This window comes from Metarhizium brunneum, chromosome 2, assembly GCF_013426205.1.
Source record: "Metarhizium brunneum chromosome 2, complete sequence".
NCBI classification, from domain to species: domain Eukaryota; kingdom Fungi; phylum Ascomycota; class Sordariomycetes; order Hypocreales; family Clavicipitaceae; genus Metarhizium; species Metarhizium brunneum.
This window is the reverse complement of record NC_089423.1, coordinates 4,489,991-4,500,225: the sequence shown is the minus strand read 5'-3', so window position 1 is coordinate 4,500,225 and position 10,235 is coordinate 4,489,991. Positions and strand designations below refer to the sequence as shown.

General features: G+C 53.5%; 3 protein-coding genes and 1 non-coding gene across 4 annotated transcripts; 1 reads left to right on the top strand and 3 right to left on the bottom strand.

Annotated features, from left to right (window-relative positions):
- Window positions 1–498: 498 nt before the first annotated feature.
- mdrA_2 (Major facilitator superfamily multidrug transporter mdrA) lies at window positions 499–2,583 on the top strand (the record flags this gene model as incomplete). Its single annotated transcript, XM_014692159.1, has 3 exons — window positions 499–1,178; window positions 1,324–1,737; window positions 1,827–2,583. The coding sequence occupies 3 exons, from the start codon at window positions 499–501 to the stop codon at window positions 2,581–2,583; spliced, it is 1,851 nt and encodes a 616-aa protein (XP_014547645.1).
- A 507-nt stretch (window positions 2,584–3,090) lies between these two features.
- Window positions 3,091–3,175, bottom strand: G6M90_tRNA00000041. The gene has a single exon. It is a non-coding gene; the product is annotated as a tRNA-Lys (tRNA).
- Window positions 3,176–4,048: 873 nt separating this feature from the next.
- EIF2A (Eukaryotic translation initiation factor 2A) lies at window positions 4,049–6,177 on the bottom strand (the record flags this gene model as incomplete). Its single annotated transcript, XM_014692158.1, has 2 exons — window positions 4,049–5,515; window positions 5,590–6,177. 2 exons carry the CDS (start codon window positions 6,175–6,177, stop codon window positions 4,049–4,051), a joined length of 2,055 nt encoding a protein of 684 aa, XP_014547644.1.
- Window positions 6,178–8,600: 2,423 nt separating this feature from the next.
- RBA50 (RNA polymerase II-associated protein RBA50) lies at window positions 8,601–9,881 on the bottom strand (the record flags this gene model as incomplete). Its single annotated transcript, XM_014692157.1, has 1 exon — window positions 8,601–9,881. One exon carries the CDS (start codon window positions 9,879–9,881, stop codon window positions 8,601–8,603), a length of 1,281 nt encoding a protein of 426 aa, XP_014547643.1.
- Between the last annotated feature and the right edge of the window lie 354 nt (window positions 9,882–10,235).

Here is a 10,235-nt window from a genome sequence, read left to right as displayed (position 1 = left end):
CCCGTGTTCTCTGTCTGTCCCCTCGGACTATGTGACTCGTACGATACAGCTTCCCCCATCCCGTTCTACACACGCATGCATGTACAAGAGTTGGTCCCCATTTCCATCCCTGTTTCTGCTGCTATTCCTATTCATGCTCCTGTTGCTCCTGTTGCTCTTCCCTTTTTTGCTCCGGTTGCGGTTCCCGTCAACCAGTCCCGTCTGTCCGTGCTCGTGCCAAATCTCAGTCCGACGTACGGCCCGGCCCTGGTTCGTCTCTCAACATCTCCTCGTGTGCGCGTAGGGTTTTTTCTTCTTCTCCAACCTCCATCTTTCTCAACCCCCGTGTCCCTTGTGCTGTTGTCTATCTTGCGCTTCTGCCCAATGTCCCACCGGCTCCCATTCCACGGCTGTGGAAAGCATAGAGATACATCCGGCTCCGACATCAACCGACCCTGCGTCCTTCTGGGCACCTAAAAGAACCAAGTCTCGACAGCCAAAGGCTGTCTGGTCCGACAAATGGCTCCCGATCCCGAAAAGGCACCGGCAGCAACGTCCGCGGGTGACGGAAACCAGCTCGATACCATCCCGTCGTCCACCTCCCGCTCCTGGTCTGACGCCGAGTCGCCTCGGCTCGAGCCCATCAAACCCTCGTACACCAACCGCAGCCGGCCGTCGAATGCTTCTCAACGGCTGGATGCCACTGACCCGTATGAGAACCTCGACCACTGCATCACGCCCGATGTCGAGACGGAAGCCGAGCGTATGGCCCGCGAGCCCATCACCTACACCAGGACCGGCACCAGCATCGGCAGCACCGCATCCCGTCCGCCAGAGTACGAGGTGTACTTTGAGGAAAACGACCCCGAGAACCCCAGGAACTGGCCCCTGTGGTACAGATGCTGGTGCATCTTTTGTGTGTCGTTTGCCACCTGGGTTGCCACCATGTACAGCACCAGCTATACCTCATCCACGCCCGGCTTGATCCAAGAGTTTGGCTCAACAACCACCATTGTCACGCTTGGCATGACCACGTACCTCCTCGGCCTCGCTGCCGGCAGCCTGGTTGTTGCTCCCTTGAGTGAGCTGTACGGCCGCCAAATCATCTACATTGTGTGTCTTTGCCTGTGGGCCGTCTTGATTATCCCTTGCGGTCTGGCGAACTCCTTGACCACCATTATCGTGGTGCGTTTCATCGGGTACGTCTCTCTTTTTTCTTTTTTCTTTTTTCTTTTTTCTTTCTTTCTTTTTTTCTTCCCCGCGTGTTATTTATTTGCCTCCGAACCACTAGAATGGCCCCCCGCCGGCTGAACGTTTGTATTAACAACCAAATCCTTGGTGCAGGGCATTCTTTGGCGCCGTCATGATTTCCAACGCGCCGGGCAGTGTCGTCGATGTCTCAAACCCAGACTATCTCGCCAGGAGCATGTCTCTCTTCGGAGTGGCACCGCTCAACGGCCCCGTTACGGGCCCCATCATCGGCGGCTTCGTGTTTCAATACCTCGGATGGCGCTGGGCCAACTGGATTGTGCTCATCATGGCCGGCCTCGCCATTGCCCTCATGTGCACCGTCAAGGAGACGTATGCGCCAAAGGTTCTACAGCGCAAGGCCGCCAGGATGCGCAGGCAAATGGACGACCCCCGGTACTGGTGCCAGTACGACCAACGGGTGTCGACTCTGCACCTGCTCAAGGTAAACCTGAGCCGGCCATTCGTCCTGTTTGCGACCGAGCCCATCCTGTGGTTCATGAATTTCTGGTACGGAAGATTTCGCGCATCCTTTGTGTGTGTGTGTGTGTGTGTGTGTGTGTGCGTGTCCAAACTGGCTGACCCCGGAAAACGCACAGGATCTCCATCATTTACGGAATTCTCTACCTCTGCTTCGTTGCCTACCCCATCGTCTTCTCACAGCACAGGGGATGGGGTCCTGGCATATCCGGCCTGGCATTCTGCGGAATCGGAATCGGCACTCTGACCGCCATCGCTGCCGAGCCCTTGTTTCGACACATCATCAACTTGCAGGCGCGAGACCCAGAGACGGGCAAGCCGTACCCCGAGGCGCAGGCTTCCATCATGGCCATTGGCGCTGTCTCCACGGCCGTCGGCCAGCTTGGCTTTTCGTGGACTTGCCTGCCCGCGTCCATCCACTGGGCCGCGCCCATAGCCTTTGGCATCCCCTTTGGATGCGGCAACACAATCAGCTTCATCTACGGATCCAACTACCTCGCCGGGGCCTACGGCATCTACGCCGCAAGCGCTCTGGCCGGCAACGCCGTCATCAGGAGCGTAATCGGCGGCACGCTGCCCCTTGCTGGCCCGCAAATGTACCGCGTGCTCAGTGCGCAGTGGGCGGGCACTCTGCTTGGTCTGCTCGAGGTCGCCATCATCCCTATCCCCTTTGTGTTCTGGAGATATGGTGGCAAAATTCGCGCAAAGAGCAGAGTCATTCGCCAGCTGCGAGAGGACCAGGCGAAGCTGGACGAGAAGAGGGCCAGGGGCGTGGCCAGGATGGAGAGAAGGGCGGCCAGGATGCTGGCTGACAGAGATGCCGCCGAGAAAAACGTCGCCAGAGTGAACGAGTCCAATACGGGTCAGAGCGACTGATGGCGGCTCGGATTCAAATGTTTTCGCCGAGGGCGGTTTCGCATAGCGTTGCTTGGAGTTTGTTTATTATCCTATTTTCCTGCTTTTGAAGCCCTGCATCATGGCCACCGATATCTGTCGAACAACATACAACTCTCAGTTATTAGTAGATGAATAAAAATGAACACATTAAAACAGTACCTACCTTCTTTCCTACGAGTTGAACCGCCAAAGGAGAGTTGCCTTGACCAGCAGCCCAGCCGTGCTGCATATTCGTCTGTCCAGCGAGAATCCCATGCTGACAATCGACCTGCCCTGGGAGAGATCTTGGAATAGGCACAGAGATACCATCTGACGGCAATTAGAAGCACGCGGCTTGAAAAATATATCCAACGGTCAATTTCCAATTTCCCTGGCGATCAATGGCTAGAAGTTGAAGAAGAAAAAGGAAAAAAAAGAGGGGGGGCAAGACAATTTGCTAAGAATTTGCCCAAAAAAATATGTTGTCAATCGTTCTTATATAGGAACAGCCCGATGCGGGGGTCGAACCCGCAACCTTGAGATTTCGTGTACTCGTAAGAGTCTCACGCTCTACCGATTGAGCTAACCGGGCATCGAATCGATGCGAATTGTTGAAGAGGCAAGCACTATTACGCGTTATGGATCTAAAGCTTTCTTTGCAATTTGAAACCGAGTCCTGGGACAATTACACACGGTCAGCATTTCGCAGCACCGGCTTCAACACGACTTCGAACACGTTTTCCCTCCTTTATTGCGAACCAAATATGTTGTAGCGTTGGACTTTGGCGTTGACGCTCCGTCTCGCCACCTGGTCGAGCTGCGCGAGGCGACGTCTGGATGAGCAACTGATCTATCTCTTCCACAAGGACATCAAATCCTATGACACATCCTTGCACTCACTCACAGCGGCTGTTGACACAATTCTTCAACGTTTTAATACCATCACAATGGGCAGTTCTCAACCAAAATCTCTACATTTTCAGAAGACACCAATTACAATGAAGTGTTATCGTTCTATTCAGACCTTGTCGACTCGCTGGGTTATCAAGATGCAATTCTCCGTCATCAAACACCAGCAGGTTCTTCCAACTTTTTACTCCCTCCAAATGCCACTCTCAATATTTGTCCCCCCTCAATCTCAACCCCGTGAGATCAAGTTTTGCCTCATCATACTACACCAGCCCGATGCAGGCTGGGATGCACCACTGTGACGCCCCATGTTTTCGATGTGACGCAATTGACGGTTTTCCAAAACACAAAAAGACAGCTTCCTTCTTGTCATACATACATCCAGAGTCCGTCAATCATGTTGGCATCTGTTCAATTTGCTTTGCTTGCCGACACAGCTTGCATGTCCACACATAACGTAGGGATGAAATCTCCCCTGCATGGAACCGCTCCATCCGGGATCACATCATGATAAAAATTGCCCATTCCATATATACACGGATATCTTGTCACAAGATTAAGCCTCCTTTTCTAAGCCTTCGAGCTCTCTCAACACAGCCGACTTGGTGTTGATCTTCTTGACTTGTGTGTCTTCAAGCTTCTCTCCGCCAGCAAGTCGCATTTCTAAATCCTCAATCGCACGAATCTTCTTCTGAAGGCTGCGGATCTTCTTGGCGTTGGCACTTTGGCCGGCGTCGGCCGCGGCGCCAGCAACAGCTGCGCCGCCTTGCTGCTGCGCATAATAATTGTTCTGCTGGCCAAGGTTCAAACGCTGGCCATGCTGGGTATTGCTGCGACTGCGGCTACCTCCGTTGTTTCGGGATCGGCTTCTGTGATCTCGACCATTGCCATTAGCAGGGCCACGTCTTTCAGGGCTTCTACCAGAGCCAGGGGCACGATTGTCGTAGGGGGCAAGACTAGCGCCGCCATTGGGCTCCGCCTCGGGCCGGCCTTCTTGGTTATTCTTCTTGCCACGCTTCTTCTTATTCTTCTTGGCGCCATCTTCACCTACTGGCTCGGCTCCAGGCACAACCCTCGCCGCGGCTTGCGACGGTTCGGCTGGCTCAGCACCGGGGACTCCACGGCGAGGACGACCGAAGCCGTTGGGACCAACGTTCTGCGTTCCGTTGCTCACAAAGTGGGCTGCACCGCCCTCGTCTTCGCGCTTGAAGTGAAGAGGCGTGGCCAGACCTCTGGCGCCGGGGGGCCTGTAAGCCCCGGCAGGTTTGCTGGGCGTCTTCACAGTACCAAGGTAAGCAGCAGCAGAGGCATGGGGGGAGGGCACAGGGTTGAGCGGATCACCACCGGCCACATTCTCAGGAGCCGAAGGTCGCCACAAAACGTTGTACAACTCGACCATATCTTCGCTATACATGATGCTGCCGCCCACGTGCCAAAGCTTTACGCCATTGTCGACACGAAGACGCGGGGATGTTGTGGCCGTCATGATGTAGCGACTGTCTGGGCTCCACTCGCACACGCTGGGGTTGCCGCTTTCAATAGTGCAGACCTTGCGATAGTCCTTTTCCAGATCATACACGTCGATCTGACCGGCCAGGTTGCCAAAGCCAGCAACGAGGACAAAGCGAGCATTCGGGGAAAACGTGATGGTGTTGCGTGGGCCGAGAGGGAATGAGTACTTGGCGACGGCTCGGTCATTGAAGATGGTAGCCTTGGCTGGCATGTAGCCATAGACGACACCAAACTCACGGGAATTTGGCGACCAAGACACATCGTGAATCGGGCCTTCTTTGTCGAGGGTCACGCGAGCATCAAAGGCGCCGTTGGTGCTGAGCAGATACAAAGTAGTCTCCCCATAGTAGCTCTTGCCAGATCTATCGACATCCGTCTGAGCCAGGACAAGCAGAGAGGAGCCACGCTTATTCCACTTGAACTGGACTTTGTCGCCCTTGAAGAAGGTCTTTTGCGAGATGGGGTTCTGGAAGAGCGGGACGTTGTACACCTTGACGACGGCGGGTTGGCCCTGGAGGAGCAAGTCAGCAATAATGTCCTTGCAGGAGCGGAAGCTAACCACACTTTGTGGCAGTGAAAACTCACCTTTCTCTCGGGGACAAAGACGGCCACGGCGTGGTTCTGGCTTCCCGGCGCAAGGGCGAAATTAGCGGCCCCTTCGACCCTCAGCTTGTTCCAGACGGTGACGAGGTCGTGGCTCTGGTAGAATTGGACCTCATTCGTGACCAGCCGAGCACAGTACTTCTCGTCGGCCGTGTACTGGAGGTTCCAGCCACCCTGCTGCTTCTGAACAAAGCGTCCAATGGGTTGCTTGTCAGCTCCGGCGACGCCGTCCTCGACTGTCCGCCAGATCTTGAGGTTCTTGGTGGCGTCACCGGCCTCATCCTTGGCTGGCCGCTCCCAGGTAATGACAAAGGTACCTAGAGGGGAGAAACCAAGCTCGTAAACGTTGATGATGGGCAAGACGAGAACGACGTTACCAGCCGAGGCATCGACAACAGTGACGGTTTCAGGAGAGGCCCAGCCAAAGAAACGGCCGCAGGGCGAGTATGCGCTGCACCGCAGATTTCCTTCGGGCTTGGTGAACCCAGCGAGAGGCTCGTAGGCCGGAGCGGCGTCGAAGACACCAATGGCCTTCTGGGTCCGATATGCGAACTGCAAGGGAGATGCCATGGCTAGTCAAAGTCACAGGATCTCAAACGTGTTTGCGTTTTGCAGTAGACGTGGGTGGCTCGTAGAGTTGTTCTGTTGCAACGTTGTTGCAATTGCGTGCAGGGACTTTTGCTTTGACCTCTGTCCTTTTTCTCTCTCGTTTTCTTTTTCCGTGCTGTTGGTTGGCACTCGCAAAGACGGGCAGGCTCGTCACGATTCGCAAGCCGACAGAGGGTATCGGTAAACGAGATCGATGACAGCGTCTGTATTGTTCTCGATGGGGTCCGAGGCGAGATGCAAGGTTCCAACGAGTTCGACACAAATGCCGGTGCTGATGCTAATGGGGCACGATGGGGGCTTCTGATGGAAAGCCTTCTTTGTCGCTTGGCGGTATGAGCGGCGTCACAGACAACCGGTCCCCTGATCGCTTCTGAAATAGCGAGGCCAACAAAGCAAAGCCGCAAAGCCTGAAGTCAATTCAAGCAGACTTGACACTCTGTTGAATTCGTCCGCTTGCAAGAGCGATGGGCGATGAGCAATGGGCAAAGGGCGACGCGAAAGGCGGTCTATCAAGGAAGACAGCGACTCGGTCTGGGATTGGCGGCGACAGTAGGCAAAGGCCAGGAAGGTTTTCTACACGTCGGAGAGAAGAAGACTAGAAGAACAGGCTGCAGCGAGAATGGCGTACAAGGAACAAAGGGCGAGCACCCAGAGGGGGGAGGACGGGAATTGGCGACGTCGGCGGCGATGCCGTTGTGCTGTCGGGCTGGGATGGGGAGAAAGGGAAGCAAGACAAGGGCAGGCGAAAATGCGGGCACAGTTTTCTGATCGGGTGTTTTTTTTTTTTTTTGGGTCAACTCGAGTCTAGTGCTAGTACTAGTCTGGTAGTATTAGTATAGTTAGCACTGTTGTTAAAATCTCCAATCACTCACTATGCTTCCACTGGAGCCGTCTTGCCTCACCAGACTGCATGTGGCCCAGGCCCAGTTGCACCAGAAATGCAGCAGAATCTTTCAATTGGTATTGAAGCCTGTCAAGGCCAATTACTACTCTGTACACGGTCTGCAATGCCTGGCCGGCAACGGAGAGTCAACATTGAAGTCTGGTCTAGTGCACCTAGATCAATTGCTATGAGTGCCCAGTCCCAACTGCAGACTTGTCAACGAACCTTTCCAGAGAGGGTCCATCTCTTTTACTAATTAACTTCCAACTCAACCAAGTCGCGCCAGTGCCGGTGCAAGCAGCCCAACCGCCGCAGCGCAAGTCCCGGTGCAACTTTGAGCCAAAAAAAAAAAAAGTCAATATGTGAACACTATTCTGAACTACTCCGTACCGTACAGCCAGTTCCCGTCCCCGTCCCCGTCCCCGTCCCACCGTTGAGCACATTGACGACCATCAGGACCAATCATCACTGGAGCATACAATATTTTTATGGATTATTGTTTGCCGGTCTGACTGGCCATTGGCAATTCCGATAGAGTACATACATACATATGGAGTAGTGTCCGCAGTCTCTCAGTCCACAGTCCATAATCCACAATCCACACAACCACCACACACCATCCAATCCAACTTCATCGGTACTTTACCTGACAAGACGTGGCATGCATCAAGGCGGGCGAGTACACCATTCCCGCTGTGCAGTGTCCAATACCAGAGTACCGCTCGTTCCTCCAACGACACCTCCCACAAATATTAAAGACACACATCGGGGGCTGGAGAATGACGATAGCTAGCTACTACTACTACTTCCTTTTGGGTCGGATGTGGCTGTTTTCATATCCAAAACCAGAATCTGGACTGAATAATCTATGTACCTAGATACTTTGTACATTTTCGCTGCGAACCTACATAAGTAGCTAGCAGGCAAGTTGTTTGGACTGGCAAGTAAAATCGGTCTGGTTTGTTTCTCGGCCCAGTAGCAGCCAGCCCAGCGGGAGACAGCCGGGGTCAATTGATTTAACCCATGGCGGGACACCACTACGTAGTATCGTTTGAGCCGGACAACAGTTTATCTCAAGTGCCCATCGCTGGTATTGCCTACTTCCCCGGCCTCTCGCTCTGCTCGCATGTTGACACCTGCATATGGAGACACAAGCATTGCTGGAGTCCTATTTCTGCCAGGGATGTATTGAACCCTGTCTCAACCCGTCATGCAGAATGCCCGCCTTCAATGCTTCGTGATTTCAAAACTTATGCGCATCGAAAAATTAAATTTGGCCAATGTTGCGACATTACAAAAATGCTCGACGCATTAATGATTGGCCCATGCCTAGTTGTGACTCGTCCGAAGTGTGGGCAATTCGGCCTTTGAGTGCCTCCACCACCATTGTTTGTAGTATGTATCCGCGGGTCTTTGTTGATGCCTAAACCACTAGTCGGAACTGTTGCTGTTGTTGTTTTCCCTTTCGCCCTTGGCTCTCTCTTGACTCTAGAACGCTTCTTCAACGCCCCTGATACTTCTCTTTCCAGCCTCCTCTCTCAAACAGCCACAAGGCTTCAGTGGCATATGCCCTGCTACCTCGGTGGCCACCTTCACCAGCAGCGGCCTCCATTAAACTGTCCAGTACTCTACCCTTCTTCGCCGCTGCCCATATTCCCATGGCAATGGGGTCGTTGTCGGTTTTCCCCCATTCTCCGTTGCCCAGGCGATATAGAATCCTTCCCAAGGTTTGATAGGCCAAGCATCGCTGGGCAGGTACGGCACTTCTAGCCAAGCGTGCTAGCTCGGCAATGGTATACCCAGCAGCCTCGGGCGCCTCTCCGTGGTGGTGCAGGCCTTTGGTTGAAGCAATAGAGCGGCTCACTCTTGGAGATAGAAAACGACCACGGAAATCGAATCGCAGAGCTGATACGGAAATTTCAGGGTGTGGATAATACGTTGAGTCCTTGTCCGCAGTGCTATCTTCGCTGGGTAGGGGTGCCATCCAAGCAAGCTTACTCGGGTCCGCAGGGAGTTCCGGGAAGTATTTTTCATGGAGAGTCGCCAGGAAGTTGGGGTCGGAAGGATCAAGATCTGGAAGGCTAGGCGGCACAGGGAAGTGCGTTGTCTTCGGCAGCTCTTTAATGGGGAATAAATCTGCTGGAATTTGAGAGGGGGCTTTATCTTCGTCGTAATCATCTGCAATCTTTTTCGACGGTAGTCCTGCAGGTTCTCTGCCATGTGGGCCGGACGCAGGTTGATGTCTCTCTTCCAAAGGCTGCACATTCTGCGGCTTTTCGGAATCCGATATCTCGATCGAAGGAGGATTGCTCAAGGGGATCTCGGCTTGCCCTGTGGTCTTGGTCACGTCATCCGGCAGATCAAACGGTGAAGGCCCAGTTGGTTCATCTATAGTTGCGCGCTGCAGTAAGCGCTGAACAAGCCCAGGATTCAACCCCGTCATGATATCTTCCTGTGCTTGTGCGATTTCTTGCGGTGTCATGGCCGCCAATTTCTGTCTGTTTTCTCGGTCGATACGCTGTCTCTCCGCCCGGTCAAAGCCTTGCGACGGATTATCATTTTGCTTTCCAGTTCCTTGTATGTCAACGTTCTCATTCTCTTCGAATGCAGGGGCTTTCTGGTCGAGATTCCCAGCTCGTTGCTGTTTGAAGGCAGAATTGTTCCAGCGCCTCTTGTGTGAGGGGAAGCCGGTAGACGATGACGGCACTGCGGGAAAACGAACGGGCCTTTTCTCCTTCGAATCTCTCTCTACAATATCTCCTATGAGGAGAGTCGGGTCCATGTTGTTATCAAGAGGTTATTCTGAGCTGCTAGACGCTGTGGTCTCGATCGTCAGTCGGGGTTGCGGTCATGGCTGACGAAAACGTAGCGGTTGGCGTCGTGGGGCAGCCAGATACTTTGGAGGCGATGCCAAGACACGTGAGCCGGCATATTCTTGGTACATTTGGACCATAAGTCATTCCTGCAGCAGACAGCAGAACAGAATGAGCCGAAGCGAAAAAAAAAACCGTGTATATATATGTAAGTAATAGAAAGAAAGAAAACTAAAAAATATAAATCAATTCCCTGTGTCATGAGCATTACATCGTGCTTTCACCCAGTAGCCCGGGGTCGGTTTGTTGGAGCACAAAATACT